Below are 17,569 nucleotides of genomic sequence, written 5' to 3' on the forward strand. Positions count from 1 at the left end.
TTGATTGAGTATTTTGAAACATTTAAGTAGAGAAAATAAATTACACGCATAATGCAAAACAAAAAGTCATTTCAAAAAATCAAATACAATTAGTAACATATTTATAATTTGCCTGTCAAAATAAAAGACATACAGTTATTAACACACATGAACCCAAAAAGAAACACTGTCCAAACTTACCTCTGTCCACTCTGTCCTGTGACCCACATAAACATGGGCAGTAAACCCCTGTTGTTTTTAAAGCCTGTGGGGTTGACTAAGCACTTCCCCCAAATTAAACAGACAGACAGAGGGAGAGAAAGACAGTAAAAGGGAGAGAGAGGGAGAGAGAATATAGTTAACACCCTTGTTGTCACAGGATTTTAACTTGAAAGTGTCTAAATCATCAGTGTTGTTTGTAGTTTATATTTCATAATATGTCCAATACCAATTAACCACTGGGCCTTTTGCATAGCATGAATTTTGACATGCCAACATGAAAAGCAGGTAAAGAGGAGAAAGAATTACCCAACAAAGATCCTCAGCCGGACACAAAGTGAGGTATCGTGATTTATGCTCGGCACCTTAAATTCCCAGGACATCTCCAGCATTTGTCAGAATGTTATGCCCATCACCTGTACATTTGAATTTGAAGTTATTTTGTTTATTCATACTGACTTATTTTCAAGTATTATTCTAGAGAGGAATCAGTGCAACATCTCTTCAATCTGATCATTTTTTTAAAGATTGCTGTAGAGCAGCACTGTTTCCACCAGGGTGTTCATGTACTGCTGTTATCAATTTAGGCTTTTTCATTATTTTAGCCATGCTATTAGCTGCTCTTGGTCACCTGGGTCACCAAAATTGTGAAATATCTAAGCAGCTATTGGATGGATCATAGGTGTAGATTTTGAGGAGGAGGCAATGGACACACCCCTACAGTATTTCAGTGAAAACATGGATGTAACTTTAGGACTTTTATTTGGACAAAATCAATGCCATTTACACTATTAACTGATGCAGAAAATGCACAAATTGGTGCATAAAAATTCACCAGCATGCAGGACATTTAGTGTTTGATGCTCAAAAAGTTACTGGCAGAGGACCCCCAAACCCCTGTTTCATATGGTTATGTGGATGTGGGTGTCACCCAATGTTAAAACGAAACCTATGCCCTTGGTATAGACAGCCATGAAATTTGGTACAGATGTCTTTGGTGCCCAAATGATGAAGCCTAATGACTTCCATGTACTGTACCTCTCACTTTTTATTACACCGCCATCCAGTCACAGCCTTCCCTTATCCAGTAAAATATCTCAAAATCTACGTCGGTATGAGCACATCAACAGACACTCATGGTCCCAGAGAATAAACCCTAATGAATAGCGATGAAAATATGGTATCAGAGTGCATAACAAAAAAAGCAACAAGTAGAGCTCTGATCAAAAAAAGTGTCAGGGTAGGAACATGGGAATCCAAAAACCGCCCATGCATACTCCATACCTCTTTGGGACTGTTAAAACTGGCCTTGTGGCCTTCTGTCATCCCTGATCTAATGCCATCATCAGCTCCAAATTTTAATTGGCCTAATATTTGGTTTATGAAAAATACCTGCACAACTAATGACGTTCCCATCTGCCTCAGCTGCCAGTGCTATATTCATTGTTATTTAGCAAATGTTAGCATGATAGTAGGCCAAACTATAATGCATGTTTGCATCGTCATTAGTGGGTCATGCTCGTTTCTGTTCAGTTCAAAGCACCAGCGTCCTGAGAGCCAAGAGTACACTCTTATTTACCATCCGAAGAACTTCTTGTACATGACATCGATCTCATTGCTGAGTGTATTTACTTTACTATACATGACTCATGCTCCTGACTGTGTGGAGGTGAATGCCACCATGAGACAAACAAAACCATGGTTGCACTTTTGAAAGAGGCAAGGGGCCAAAATCAATCAGCAATATGCACAACAAAGTCACAATGACAGACTATAGCTGAGGCGAGTTTTGTTGTTGGTCAAAGAAGCTGATTTTAACTTTACTGCATGCACATAGTCTGTCAAGCTACACTTGACAGTCTTTACTAACTTGTATACAGCATTTAAATTTTGCCATTTTATTCTTTGTAACCTAATGTCGCTACGCTTCATGTTGCGGTTCAGTTCAGGTAACAAGTCCACTGCAAAACATTTATCTAATCTCTCATGTGAGTGATTTGGTCAAAGTCCAATGTGGGCCAAAGTAAAGTGTCATTCTTTGTTTTATGCAGGGAAGAGATAAAGTGGACAGAAGCTAAACACATCACCTGATAGGCCAGTGGGTATTTAGTTACTCCACTCGTATTTAACCCTTTGAAACCTGAGCAAAAAAAATTGGGGAATAGCAACAAGCACCCAACCCTGCAAGAGAATTCTTGCCAAGTTGCCTTTTTTTTCCCACATTTTCGATTAAAAAAAAACAAACCAATTTGCAGAGTTTTCAAAGGGTCAAAACTTGTGAAACGTGTCTGAATGCAGCTAAAGAAAACTGATGCCCCTCCAGGTTTTAAAGGGTTAAGGAGACTTGTGGTGAGGTTTATTTTTCACCCAGGAGCTTTCATGTCAGTTGTATCCAGTGTAGTGATGGCAACAAAACTGTTAATTTGTTACTGACATGTAGTGCAGACCTACATGTACTATGTCTCTCTCATATGCACACTCAATGAAAACAGCAGGGGCTTCCTTATAGTCACTTTATTTTCTCACAGCGCCAGTGTACTTTTAAATAGTGAATGCTATGTGACTTACTGTGACTCGCCTGTACTTTTTTTATACCCTTTGTGGTAACTACAACTGCACTGCAACACTTCAAACCAGAAATTCACAGTCCATCTAGTACGGAATTACACTACAAGCTGTTATTTACCAGAAGAGGGTTCACTTTTTATTCCTCTGAGGAGGCGCTCCCTGGTGTACTCCATAAAATTTCATATGAATAAAATCACCCCTTATTTGTTGGCAGCATTTGAAGGATTTGCGGAAGTGGATAATTGAGATCACATCCTGCCGATTAAATGCAAACATTTTTCTAAACACTTTCATCCGAGTTGTGTGCTATGCTGCTTTACACACACCATCGAATGATAAATACCTTGGGACGAACTCTCACAACAAAAATAAAGCTTGGATAATGTACAGGGAAACAGTTTATAGTGTTAAATGTTTACATGCCAACGTCTTTGTAATATTGGAATACTCAATGCTGCTCTCAGAACATTTGAGCATGTTGAATACTACAAGCGTTTACTGTGCATGTGAAACATGTTGAATTAGCTGTAGCACAAGCAGCAAAGTCAACAGGCTTTGTGCAAGTTATGTCTTCATTTTCCACTCTCCTTGGTAGCCTTCTTAGTCGCAGACATCTCTTCACGTTGTAGCGCACACTGTTGTTTAGCATCTTCATGGTAAGAAACACCATAAGCATAATCCTTAGCTAACTGCACGCCCAAGCATCAGACCTTAGTTGAGCAGAGCCATGTCTTAGTGGTGCAGATCACAAGCGGTGACAACTCAAATGAGCCAACTCACAATCTGTCAAGCAAAGCATACATTTATACTGAAGCTTAAGTCTTTCATGAATGAGATATAAGACGCGTACTGTGCCCTTCTTCAGTTATTTGAAGTCACATTTGCAGCCACAGCAAATTCTCCCCACTCACTGAAACAGCCACGATCAGGACAAAACACCTATCAGTTCCTCCTCATCATTGTCCCCCACACCCTCTGTGGGACTGTCACAGGTGGCCATGAGACCCAGCCCCAGCTCTGCCAGCTCCTCACAGCTCATGTCAGTCGTCACCATGATTTTAGTCTCCAGGCGGTTACACAGAGTCCTGTATGAGGGCAAAGGGTATCCAAGCTCTCGCAAGTACTCGTAACCTTTTGTGCCGACTGCACAGCGGATTTTTCGGGCCTTCAGGATGGTCTCTGGAGACCAGACGGCACGTCGGGAGCGTTTGGTGAGGGACAGGGCACGAATCTGGTCCTCGTACAGAAAGTTCTGGAGACCCTTCTCGATCCGGTCGAGCCGATAGAGACGCTTCTTCATCTCCTCTGCCTGAAGAGAGAGAGAAGATGGTTTATTCGTGCTATTTTTTTGGTATATTCCTGATTTCCTGTCGCATTTATTGGTGTTAAAATAAAATAAAATAAATTACAACGCCCTTTAAAAAAAACAAACAGAAACAAAGGCATGGGAGTAATTTGTTGAAAAAGACACCAGCAGCCATCCTACCTCTTTCTGTAGCCTCGCAGTGTGCTGCATCTCCTGTTCCAGCTGTTTCTTGAGGAGATGACACTGTGTGCAGGGCTGCTGGTCCTCAGCATTCCTGTCTGCATCCTCCTCCTCAAGGCCAGGCAGAGGGGTGCGTCTGGCATAGCCATGATCCCCAAAATTCAGCTCCTTCTCCACTAAGACAAGACAAAAAAGCTTTTGTTGATCCACACACCAGGGAAATTCACATTATAGAGTCTCAGTGCAACGTTAAACATAGAAAGAAAAAACTTCTTTTTTAAAAGGATAATATACAATATTAAATATATGGAAAATGGGAACACAGATTTGAAAAAAATGACCCGAATTTAGCAACTATCAACATGTACACAGTATTGCACAGGCTGATTGTATCCTGAGGTAGGCAACAGTGGAGAGTGCAGTTGGTTAGTGGCAGTAAATTGCTGGTGGCTGACCAAAAACAAGCAGTTCTATTTAAATGTGAATAATGACAATAACAAACACACTACACACACAAAGCAACGTTTGACTAGTTTTGTATTTCCTGGCTGGAATCTGGAGCTTTTGACATGTACCTAAGTAACAGGCATACATGCTATGGCATTGTAAATAATGCAGATTAGAAGAGGATAAGAGCCACACTAAGGAAAAAAAACAATGCATTTACACACATTTGCCTCTAAGTGCAATATGTTTCTGTATAGCTGCATACTTGCTGTTAGAACATTGATCAAATTAAGATATTTTTCTTTCTTGTGCATTTACCTGGTTCAGGTTTCATGGGAAGCAAGATGTATGGAATAGTGACTGCTGGGTAAGGAGGGTCTCCGATACTGAACAGAGTGGGGATGGCATTGGGCTTCAGCTTCTTTCCTCCAGCTGGAGACCTCGCAATCTCCTCAAACTGGCTCTGCTCAAAGTGATCCTTGGAGGAACAAGACAGAAGAACGCAGACTTTTTCATCCAACTCATGCTACACAAACACACAAGAAACAAGAGCATGCACACAGAGTGCAAAGTTAAGATGTGGCAGAGGGAAAGTAATGTTAGAGAGTGAGTGCAGTTACAATGGCCTGAACCCTGAAGATAATTCATTATCATAAAAACATTAATCTGCACACTCTTGAAGCATTGTCCTGTACAATTTAACGGATTTTTTGAACTGATGCATCATCTCTATACTGGTGCTTTAGTACACTAACATGTCAGTCCGTGTATAAGGTCAGCTACCTGACAGAGTCTGGAGTGAGGAGTTGGCTCGAAGTCACGTCGACAGTTAACCACCCACTTCTTCTTCCGGACAGGGTCTTTGGGGAACCTAAACAGCTGTTTACCGATGCTGGTTGAATTGGAGCAGTTTGGAGCGGAGCAGCCCCCCATCGCGGAGGTTCAAACAAACAGCAGAGCTAAATTTAGCAAACGTCTAGATAGCCTGGCTGTCAATGGAGCTCAGCTGGGGATTTTAGTCATTACTTTTAGCTATCAACTCACGCGAAGTATAAGAAGAAAAAGTTACAGTGGCATTGGACGTTTACTCAAGGAAACCGGGAAACCGCCCTGCGCACTTTTGCATGGCATTTAATGGATAGAATTTAAAATAATTTCTCGAGGATAAAATGTTTCTGACTTTGTTTGAGCCAAAATGGCGCACTTCACCTCGACAGTTAGGAATAGTGACGTATTGTTTATATGCGTCTGTCGTAATCGCCTGCTTGAAATGTTTTTTCAAAAGCATAAATTCAAGCATGGAAGTAAAATTAAGATATTGAGTACATATTTGTCAATGCAAAATGTATAGCCATAAATTGTACAATGTCTGCGCATGTGTGAAGCGGTAAAAGCTTTTTATTTGTGCTCAGGCAATCGTCCAACTACCATTGAGGTTTTTTTTTTCAGAAGACCCCGAAGCACGTTGAAATGTTTACGGTGGAAGTGCTGTTAGCTATGAACCCGAACAAGTGCTATTACATTAACAACTTCTAAAATAATTACCAAATATGTGGAGATAGTTTTGCAAGTAAGCAACAAGCAAGAAGTAGAGCAGTTGACAATGATTGCTGTAGTTAGCTAAGCTAGCTCATATTCCAGGTAGCCGTCGGCATCTGCGGAAAACGTGTCAGGCGCGAATAAGCTTATTACACAGTTAATGGTCACAAACATGGCGACTTCACTGGTAGTTCCAGTCATTGATGTTCAGAATGACAACTTCAGAGAGCTTTGGCCTGCCATGGTGGTCGCCATTAAGACGTCTTCCTTCGTTGCACTGGACACGGTAAGTGCAGATGTGTGTCTGTGTGTCTGTCCGCCCTTCCAGTGTGAGTTTTGCAGGAACTGATGAGAGGAGGTGAAATCCAACATGTAAACAAACTGTACATTAAAGGTCAACACACACACACACGTTTTTAGGATTTTAGGTAATTTCTAGAATTTTTAGTATTCGGGGATTTCAGGACATTTTTTTCTGATTTTAGAGCATTTTGTAGAATTTCTGGACATTTCTAGGAATTTAGGAAATTCTATGATATTAAAACATATCTGGGATTTCAGAACATTTCTAGGATTTTAGGATGTTATGCTCTTAGCTAGGACCTCTAGGTAGCACTTATTTTTTTATTTAGATAAACAAGCTCTGTTGTGATGCTGTTTTATGCACTTTTGCACCTTATGTATACTAAAAATATAAAAACAATTCTCAGCACAAATCATTTAATTTTTATTGTGAATTACAAAATAATTGTAGGGCCACCTGGCACTGTATCAGGGACCAGATTTGGCCTGTGGGCCATAAGTTGAGTATCACTGCTCCAATCTTTACTTTCATACACATGTAGCCACGTGCATGTTTGCTTTCTCTGCCAGTTTAAATGTTGTGTTTGTTTCATCACATGATTTTACCAATTGAAAGATAACATTAGTAAGTGTTTCCTGTGTTTTTTTAGGAGCTGAGTGGTCTTGGAAACAGGAAGTCCTTGCTGGCCGAGTGAGTAAAAACATTAGCTGTCCTCTGTGCACTTCTTTGAAACACAGACTCACCTGAGTATCAACAGGTTTGTTTATTGTGCATGAAGCCATGGATGCTTTATTTGTGGTTTTGAGTCATTGCCATACTGACTGCTTTGTTACGTTTGACCCCTCGCTGTCATGTTTCAGGTCTATAGAGGACAGATATAAAGCCATATGTCATGCAGCTCGCTCTCGCTCCATCCTCTCTCTGGGAATCGCCTGTTACAAAAAACTGGACGGCAAGGTACAATAAGATGATGCTTTCTCTGATTGCATAAAACTTGTGTACACTGCTGTCCTAATACTTCTGGCCATGTACTGTATATCAAATGGGTATTATATATTTCTGAGCATGACATAAACTGGCAGAAGGTGGTCAGTTAGATGGTTTTCACACAAGTGATTTTTGAATATTTCTGCTCTGTCTGCTGCACCTTCATCACATTAGATAAGAGAATTTGCCCCCTGCAGACTTCTAGGATTTATCAGTGAAATCAAGCCTGTGTCTCCCTGTTTTATCTCCTCCCCAGGCTGCAGAAACTTACCTGGTCCAGGTGTATAACCTCACCCTGCTGTGTTCAGAGGAGTACATCATCGAGCCCCAGTCAGTCCAGTTCCTGGTTCAGCATGGGTTTGACTTTAACAAGCAGTACGCCCACGGGATCCCTTACTGCAAGGGCAATAATACGGTGATGACACTTGCATGCTGTTCTGTGTTGAGTGTCATGGGATCATTTTTATTATCAGCGTTTCTCTGCTTCATGTATGTCAACATGCACGTAACATGAAAGGGCTATAGACGTCTCTAACAGGGCACACAACACAAAGAACAAGACACAAATAGAACTGAACATCAAACAACATAGAACAGGACACCTTGAAGGACAGTTGACCTTCCTCATGTTATTATCTAATTTATAGCGTTCTTCTCTCTCTACTCTCTTTCTTAGGGCGATTCAGATTACAAAGGTGTCCACATCCGAGCTTTATTCACTGAACTGCTGCATGCCAGGAAACCCCTGGTGCTCCACAACGGCCTCATCGACATGGCCTTTCTTTATCAGGTACCACCAAGTTATTGTGTTTGCCGTTCAGGTTTTTTCTTTTCTGTAAATTTCATACATTTGTGTTTGCATAAATGCGTTTGAACTGAATAGTGAAAATCTTTATGTTTGTTGCTCTTTACCTGAAACAAAACTTTTTGCACTTGTTACATTGTGATACCTAGTCGCTTTTAGGATAAAAGCTGCAGCAGTCGCACTATAAAATGAAGAAATCTTGTCCGTCTGTCTGCATCCATTTTTATCCTGGATGGGTCGCCCAATCACTCTGAAACTGCACATAAGCAGTGAGAATTGCCATAAGAGGAGACTGACAAAGCCCTATGTCTCTTTCACCCACTGCCTGTGCCCCATTTTGTATAAAAATACTCCATAAATAAAATGAACTTAATTTTCCTCTGCCCAAAAATTCAATGAGTGAAACCACTGACAGCACGGGTCTGGGATAAAATGTGATGGACATTTTTCAATATTTTCGTATGTTTTAATAAATGAAACAATCAAATATTTGCAGATTAATCCTCAATAAGGTGAATTGTAGTAGAAATGGCTCATTATTTAGCAAGTTAACGCCTCAAAACCTAAGAAATTTGGCTTGATTTCTTTCAAAAACATGGAAAGAAGACAATTAGCAACTTAGGAGAAATGACCCAGAAATCAGCAAGAAATAAGTTCAAGAGTACAAATAAGCCACAAACAAATAAGTACAAGAAAGTTACCTGAAAATTAGCACACAAAAGGAAAAAAAGCAAAAAAAAATCAACCAAACAAACAAAAAATTGGGAAAGTTAAAAACAAAACGACCAAGAAAAGGACATGGCCTGAGGTGCTTAAAATTCTAATTCATTAAAAAAACAAAAAAATAAATATATAAATATGACCATTTTAAATGTAACTCCTTTGAAAAATGTCCCAAGCTTTATTAAAAAATAATTTTCTAAATATACTGATGTCTTGCAATATGTGGGACATTTTTTGCAAAGTTGCTGATTTCCTTTTTTTCCCATGTTTTCAAAATAAATCAAACCAATCTGCTCAGTTTAAAGGGTTAATAACAAAACATAACAGATTAAACCTTTCAAATAGGACTTGTCAGTCATTACCATATTATCTACCGTAATATATTACCAAACCATATTACATATGGTAATGATTGGCTTTATCTGCTTTTAATTGCAATAATTTCTCACAGCACGCTGTATTTATTTTTAATGACTGCGTTGTTTTTTCTTAATGGAATACGTCTCATCTTTTCTACCAGAGTTTTTATGCACATCTTCCTGACCGCTTGGCCACCTTCACAGCCGACCTGTCTGAGATGTTTCCTGCTGGAATCTTTGACACCAAATATGTCACTGAATTTGAGCTCCGGCTCACCGCCTCCTATCTGGAGTACGCCTATAAGAAATGGTGAGTAGAGACTTTTAGTATCACAGACACAGTGAAAACACAACAGTCACAAGTGCTGAAATTATTGTTTGATTGCAGTTTGAAATTTAGTGAAAATACAGATTTCCCTGAAGAGCTCAACAATGTCGGGACTGTCAATATAAACTAAATTTAAAGGAGTAGACTGAAGAATATAGATGATTTATTTCTTTTATTAAAACTGTTTTAATTCGGTCAATTATTTGCTGGTTTGTATCCCTTTGCCAAAAGGTTAAGAACTGATTAGAGCATGCTGTCCACTTCAACTCTAAAATTTAAGATAAAACACATAGGTGCCTAGAATAATGTAAAAGATCACCAATGAAGCAATAAATAGAAGAGAGCAATTAAAAGAAAGCTGGGTTTTGTTACAAAAAGTGTTAGATTTGCATATAGATTGATAAATGCTCTTTTTGCATATTTTGGCATAATTCGATTTTTTTAGCCCTTTCATACCTGAGCAACACCTGAGCTTGATTTCTTTCAAAAACATGGGAGGAGGGCGATGACCAACTTAACAATAAGTGGCCTAAAAATAGCAAGAAATTAGTAAAAACTAAAAACTAGAGAATCATCTGAAAATAAGCACAATAAATGAAAGAAAAAAGAAAACTGAAAAATAAAAATATAACATAAAAGAGCAAGGTGACCTCAAAAAATGTTTTAAAAAATGTGTGTAGATTTTTATCTTTTTTTCTGTAACATAATTCTGAATGTATAATTAAGATAAATATAAATACAGTTTTGAATGTGAACAAATTACTTGTGTGTATATGCATCAGAATTTCCCTGGAGTTTTTTTTTCTGCATCAACCATAATGCAATGTAACAAAATAATGGATGTGGCATAAGTGAAGAGCAGAGCAGAATGACTTTCTTCATTCTAGTCCATGATTTTCTGGATCAGGACACCATAAAGTCATTCATTCAGTCAATCATTGTGCTAATATCAATACAGTAAAAAACGAGTTGTGTCTGTGTCCCTCTGCCTCTCCCTCCAGTAAGCTGGATAACAGTCGCAGTGTGACCTCTGGAGGGACGGGGCCTCACGTCCATATTGAGTTCTGTCAGTACACGGGTCACACGTCCAGCTATGTGGACTACAGAGAGTGTCCAGCTGTGGCCTCTGCAGAGGGACAGACTGAAATCTGCCAGCGCTTCTCTGTGAGTTTTCTTTTTTCCTTTTACCTGAAGGAGTCTTTCAGTTTTACAGAAATTCTTAAATGAAGATCCTGAATAAAGTTTCAGTGACTACACTAAAAGTAGTTCCTTTTCTTTCCTGTGTCCATTAGAACCCACAAGCCAGTAAGACAGTATGTGTTTGTGTATAAATATTTATCATTAACCCTTAGGGACTGTGTGGTGCATTTTCTGCTCTTTTCATTCTTTTTTTCATTATTATTATTATTATTTTGGCTTTGTTTACATATGGCAGAAATTTGCAAAAATGCACCATTAAAACCCATTCAAACTGTGATTTTTGATCCCACAACCATCAAAGCAGAAAAACATGCATTTTATTATTTCTGGGTGTCGTTCTGGGCTTTTGCTTTGGAATTTGTCATTTTTACTATTTTCCACCTGATTACAAAATTTTTTACCATATTTGGCATATGGAGAAAATGCATGCTTTTTCCACTGGGTGCACTGTCACAATCGATGTTGCTGCAAATAACAAAAAAAATCTACATAGCATGTAGTACACAGAAAATAATTTATTTTTTGTGTGTGGGGGGTTCATCTAAAAACATAGCCGCATCATGACAAAAACCTGGCATTTAAAGGGTTAAAATTCTGAAAAATAATGGATATTTGATATTTATGATAAGGACTGATTTTGGTTTTTAAAAAAAATAAACTCAAGAAAAGTAGAAAATAACATTAATGTGTAATATTTTTTATGGCCTGATTTTGAAAAGTGCATTCTGTGCACAGAGCAATAAGAGTGTGTGTAATATTAAAGCGGGCCCTAAGGGTTAACTATCTTTGTGTTTGTCTGACAGGCGTTCGGCTGGTGTCCAAATGGCACCCAGTGTCCTTTATCCCACGACACTGACCTGATCATCCTCCAGGACGAGAAAGACTCGGGGAACAAGAGAAAAAAAAGGAAGAGACATAGAGAGAAGAAGAAAGGTAGAGGCCAGGCAGGGGAGGGATCCTCCATCTGTGACGATGCCCCTGACTGCAAAATCCCTCACATGGAGGTGGATCCCGAAAAAACACCAGATGACCATCAAGCAGCTGAGTCATGCCCAGACAGAGAGCCTCTATTGGACGGTGACAGACATGCACAACAGAATGAAGGAGAGGACATGAAAACAGGCGGCGAGGGGAACGGAGTGTGCGAGGACAACCCAGATTTCAGAAACCCTGCAACAGCTGATGACGACACGACCACAAAAACCAACGCAAACGACAGTGCGGAGGACAGAGGGAGGGAAAACATCAGTGACCGCCCACGTAAGACTGATGTTCAGAAGAAGGCTGACGCAGGATTGCACCGGGCCGGGTTCGATGCCTTCATGACAGGATACATTTTTGCTCACTCGTGTGCCCTCAGCAAGAAGCAGGAGGGAGCGGGAGCTGTGAAGAAGGAGCAGCAGGAGCAGTCGTGGCTTACTACGTGTGCCAATAAGGTCTACCTCAGCGGCAAGGCAGCTCCTCTCAACGTGGTTAAAAGCACCTTTTCCAAATCATCCAAGGCCCATGTGCAGAAGATGCAGATGGTGTGGGGAGGGAAGGTGTAGTGTGCACACAGCATCAGTGTGCAGGCTCACAGTCTGAGTTTCTCCTCCATGAATAACAGTATTTGTCCTCAACTCTGGTCCACACTGTAGTATCTTAAATATTGGCTGGATTGCTGTGACATTTTGTATATACACTCATGATCCCCAGAGGATGAATCCCAGACTTTTCTATCAACACAAGGGTGACATAATTGTTTTTTAAGTGAAATATTTTGGCAACTATTGGATAGCTTGTCATTAAATTTAGTACAGAAGTCCATGTTTTTTGTAATGATTTCTGTTGACTTTTTAAGAACCTTGTTTTCATTTCTATGACAGACTTCTGTAGATTTTTCCACATACTAATTATTCTGCAAATTCTGTTTTCATCCATAGATAATGGTATTAGTGACTCATGATTATAAACCAGCAATAAATTGCAATGCAGAGGCACTTGTTTTAATTTAGTCAACTATTATTTTTAAGGTTTTCGTGGATATAGCCAAAGTGAGATGATGATTGATTTGTGTTTATCTCTCATTTCAGATTTTCTAAACCTGGTTCTGAAGGTAACTTTGGAAAATAAACTAATGCTCTTGATCTGTGGTTATTTTCTCTTTATTGTATCTTCAGGTTTATCTAGAGGGAGGACAAAAAGCATTCACATGAAGTGTCTTATACCTGTAAAATCCATGCTAGTTGGATGTACAGCCAAAGTAACAGAAATGACAATAGAGATGGTGGACATCCCTGCAGTCAGCATGCCAATGAGACACCAAACTTTGGACATCTGTGGCATTGTGTGATCAAACTGCACATTTAAGTGGCTTTTTATTGTGACCATCCCAGGGCACACGTGCTGAATAATCAGCATTTTGATGTGCAACACTAGGAATGCATGTGCCAGATTTTTCTAAAGGTGAACACAGAAAAAAATAAAATTATATTTGGCCCCCAAACTTTTCAACCCTGAGCAAATTTCAGGTAATTTCCTGAAATTATCTGGGGTGGGGGTGTTTATTTTATATTAAGTTAATTTAGTGGGTATTTTAGTTGTACTTTTTACAAATTTCTCTGCGTCATTTCCTCCAAAGTTGAATCTATGAATTCAAAACCTACAAATCAAGCCACACATATTGGTGTTCTTATGGACACTATACACATATATGTGTGTATATATATATAATACATCCAAAAATAAGTAAATATCTTGTATTAAATGCAATGATAAATTGCTTCTTTTTAAGATGATAAGCTGTTGTTAAGGTGTACTTTATCATTACATATCTGAGCCGTGTTTTATCTTTGAAAAGGAGTGCTCACTAACAGATTTCAATAAATTTGATATAAAATTAATACATTTATATATTTATTTTAATTTATATATTTACTTTAACTTAATAGAAATATGGGAGCAAAAACGAGTGTGTGTTGTCTTTCCAAATTCCAAAAAAAGACCATAGTTTTGAGAAATATGATGCAGAATTTCATCAATTTGACTGACATAATACTTTCAGACAGAGCGGGGCGGTATTGGTACATTAGCTGGATGCTAGCTGCTGTCGGGGAGCACAGAGAAGAAGAAATGCTCCATTAGGGAAGCGGGGCTGTGTAGTGACAGTCCATCGACCTGTCTGCAGTCCGTCTGTCACAGGCTGGCGTTGCTCATCTCAGCGCTTTGTAGCTCGAATCCTTTTTTACAACAGCCAAATGAACCAAACGCTACCGTCACACAGCAGCAGTTGATACTCGCGCGTACAGAAATGGCAGACGATGAAATAGACTACAATATCGTGTTTCCAGATGCGGGGACATCGGGTGAGCATCATTTCATTGTACTGTACGGTGATACCTCAGTTAGCTTAGCCTGCATGCTAACGTTTTTCTCACAAGGAAGCCGTTAAAATGTGATCCTGCCGGCTGGTAGCTTAGCATGCTAGCTTGGTTTAGCTTAGCTCACTGTGGCAGCTTTGGTAACGCGCTGTTTCATCGTGCGTCTTGTTTTCAGAGAGACACTGGCAGGGGACAAAGGAGCCCGTTGTGATTTTGTTGGGCTGGGCTGGTTGTAAAGACAAACATCTGTCCAAATACAGCTCCATCTACAATGAACAGGTAATAAAATCCCCTCACAAGACATTCATCTCGACCAATTAGCTCGGCGTTGACATTTAGCTGGAGGTTGACATTATCAGCCTGGCAAATTATCGGGCCAGTATTTGGCATCTTGCCGATTATTAGTATCTTATTTTAATAACTGATAAAAATGATTTATTAAAAGGTGCAAAGTGTCAGTATGGGAGGAGCTTGTACTTTGTAAAACCTCACCAAGCAATTTTATTATTCTTTTTTTGATATAAATTACACGCGACTCTATTAAAAAAAAGTTGCTGGAAACTTGCTGCATATGGTGTTGAGTGTGTTAGTTTTAACATTTACTAAAGCCGTTTAAACACACTGTTGAATTTTGTTATATTCCAAATTCTAAATATTGATAGAAACATCCTTTTTTTTTCATTGTAAATGCATATTGATTCCAAATATCGCTTATCAGTCTTATTAACTACTTATAATTGGTATCAGTTTCCATCCTGAAAATACAATACCGGTTGACCCCTAGTCTGCAATACATGCAAAAAAGTGTCAGTGTCAACTTGCTAAAACTTCAGGGAGCTATTTCTAATAATTTATTTTTTATTTAAAAAAGTTTTTTGTTTGATTAAACATTTGCTGAAATAATTAAAAAAAAGTTTGTTATATTCCAAATTCTAATTTTTGACAGAAATAGTTTCATTTTTATTGTAAAAAAAAAAAAAAAAATCTGTTATTGGTCTCATTGAGTAATAATAACAGATATCGGTACCAGCCCTGAAAAACCAATATCAGTCGACCCCTACATTTAACAACTTAGGGATTTAATTGAAGCAGTACAAACCTGCTAGCAGCTCATATATGATCTGTCTTACTTTCTCTCCTCCTCACTTTTAGGGATGTGTCACCGTCCGCTACACTGCTCCCCTGAAGACGGTCTTCATCTCAGAGTCGTTTGGCTACAAGGAGCTGAGCAGCACGGCCCTCAAGTTGCTGGAGATCCTGTATGACTATGAGGTGGAGAACAGTCCTATTTTCTTTCACATATTCAGTAACGGCGGCTTCATGCTGTACCGTTACATTATAGAGTTGTTGCACAGTGATAAACAGTTCAGTTCTTTGTGTGTGATCGGGGCCTTAGTGGACAGTGCCCCGGGCAGTGGGAATGTCCGCGGGGCCTTGCGTGCACTTAAGGCCACCCTGGGCCCCAAAATAACTCCTGTTTTAAGGTACGTCCTCTTAGCCCTTTTCGCCGTGACTGTTTTTCTGTTGCGAATCGTTCTCTACCCGTTGACCAAGTACATCCACAAGAACCACTATGACGCAGTGCAGGAGAGACCGCCCACCTGGCCTCATTTCTACCTGTACTCCAGAGCCGACCAGGTGATCAGGCACAGGGACATCGAGCTCTTTGTGGAGACCGTCAAGCAGAAAGGCGTCCCAGTGGACAGTTTTGATTTTGTCTCCAGTCCCCATGTCGGTCATTTCCGGGATTTTCCTGAGCAGTATGCTCTCAAGTGCCGCGATTTCCTGGTGGCTTGCATGAAGGACTTGGAAGGGACTGAGATCAAGAAGAGACAGAGGATTCAGGATTAGTGAGGCTCGGAGAGAAGCTCGCAAGATTTTCCTAACCTTCTGTCGAGCAGGCTGAAGAAAATCAGACAACTTCTTTTCAGTGTTCAGAAAATGAGGCTAACAATGTTTTTTGCAAGGCAGCTGGAATTTAAGCGGAACAAGTGCAAGATTTTGGATGTTTTTCCGTCCCAGTGCACATAATGGCAAGGTTCCACGGATGTGATCTACGGTTCCACGTCTGGAAAAGCAGCTATCTGACACACTGTAATTCACATAGCCCTAAAATGTGTGGTTCAAAGGCCTAACCCTGCCCACTTTTTTGCAACAGTCACATACCATTTGTAAAAATAATAATACAAGCACCTGCTATACACTGGAAAGTAAATTCTTTAGAATACTTTAAATGGTATTTAATATTGCTGTGAAATGTGATGCATTGTACATTAGTAGTAGTGATTCTAAAACTGAGGCTTGTTATCGGATGATAATAATAATTTGTATCTTCTATTTATGAAATTAACGACATATTTATGGTTTTAATCTTAAATTTGTCATCAAGATTAGATCACAGGGGTGCTTACAGTGAAGGCAACTCAAAAATGAATACTTTTCTTATTAATAACAAAAAAAAAATCTCAAACTTGTTGCCTTATACAGTAAATGCCTTTTGATTGTTTTTGGTCCAGAAATTGTAGGATATCCTGCCCTGACATGTGATACACAATTGATTTAGTTCAAGGACAAGGTGATTGACACTGAATGTAAATGTCCAGCACAGCTATTGTGTTTTTTCTAACGGATGTGCCTTCAATAAATTAGAATGCTCTTAAAAAAAAAAGTTTGTTAGCCCATTTATTTCAAATCATTCCCAGTGGTTAATATTTACCACATGAATCATTTCAGACTGGTTTGGATGAGTCAGTCTCAATGGATTTCTTTGAAAAATAAAGAATATATCGTTAGTCCAGATGCAGTAGGAAAGAGGTCAAAATTCTTTCGTTTTATTATAAAAATACAGGTGTTGTAAAGTTTAGGATTGCTGCAAATCATTCTGCCTGGTGTATCATAAACCACTGAGCTAACATTGTCCGGGTTTGCAGATTTTTCCTTGCTGGTGTCAGTGATAGTTTAAAAAAGAAACATTCCTGATAGTGTGTTTGACCTTTGCTCATCTGTTCTGCTATGACCTCTCACGACAGTGCCCTGGAATGTGATGACTTTGGCCTTATTTGAACAAATGTGCTTGTCTTCAGAGTTATAGAAACAGAGTGGCTGAAGTGTTGTCCCAAAATCGGATGAAAATTAATTTTTAAAGCGTCTCGGCTTCACTGGTTGATTGACTGATTCAGAATCAAAGTTTATTGATAAAAGATTGCTTTCGGAAAATTAAATAAATTCAGTTCAAGCTGCAGCAATATTCTCATTTACAAATGTTT

General features: G+C 39.2%; 3 protein-coding genes across 4 annotated transcripts; 2 read left to right on the forward strand and 1 right to left on the reverse strand.

The window, feature by feature from the left end:
- Positions 1–2,697: 2,697 nt before the first annotated feature.
- LOC121951758 (uncharacterized) lies at positions 2,698–5,892 on the reverse strand. Its single transcript, XM_042498215.2, has 4 exons — positions 5,483–5,892; positions 5,018–5,177; positions 4,253–4,428; positions 2,698–4,075 (listed from the first exon to the last, which is right to left on the reverse strand). The coding sequence occupies exons 1-4, from the start codon at positions 5,630–5,632 to the stop codon at positions 3,692–3,694; spliced, it is 870 nt and encodes a 289-aa protein (XP_042354149.1). The 5' UTR covers positions 5,633–5,892; the 3' UTR covers positions 2,698–3,691.
- Positions 5,893–6,168: 276 nt separating this feature from the next.
- On the forward strand, positions 6,169–13,070 carry toe1 (target of EGR1, exonuclease). Of its 2 annotated transcripts, XM_088085004.1 has the most exons (9): positions 6,169–6,524; positions 7,192–7,232; positions 7,403–7,499; positions 7,786–7,944; positions 8,206–8,319; positions 9,578–9,726; positions 10,746–10,908; positions 11,037–11,057; positions 11,748–13,070. In XM_088085004.1, exons 1-9 carry the CDS (start codon positions 6,399–6,401, stop codon positions 12,489–12,491), a joined length of 1,614 nt encoding a protein of 537 aa, XP_087941130.1. In that variant the 5' UTR covers positions 6,169–6,398; the 3' UTR covers positions 12,492–13,070. The 2 variants fall into 2 exon arrangements, with proteins under 2 accessions (XP_087941130.1, XP_042353852.2); XM_042497918.2 differs by lacking the exon at positions 11,037–11,057 and having other exon boundaries at positions 6,173–6,524.
- Positions 13,071–14,043: 973 nt separating this feature from the next.
- On the forward strand, positions 14,044–16,971 carry tmem53 (transmembrane protein 53). Its single transcript, XM_042497995.2, has 3 exons — positions 14,044–14,288; positions 14,479–14,582; positions 15,456–16,971. The coding sequence occupies exons 1-3, from the start codon at positions 14,234–14,236 to the stop codon at positions 16,152–16,154; spliced, it is 858 nt and encodes a 285-aa protein (XP_042353929.1). The 5' UTR covers positions 14,044–14,233; the 3' UTR covers positions 16,155–16,971.
- Positions 16,972–17,569: the final 598 nt, after the last annotated feature.

Source organism: Plectropomus leopardus, chromosome 12 (assembly GCF_026936395.1).
Source record: "Plectropomus leopardus strain MGB_pleo_1.0 chromosome 12, ASM2693639v1, whole genome shotgun sequence".
Taxonomy (NCBI): Eukaryota; Metazoa; Chordata; class Actinopteri; order Perciformes; family Serranidae; genus Plectropomus; species Plectropomus leopardus.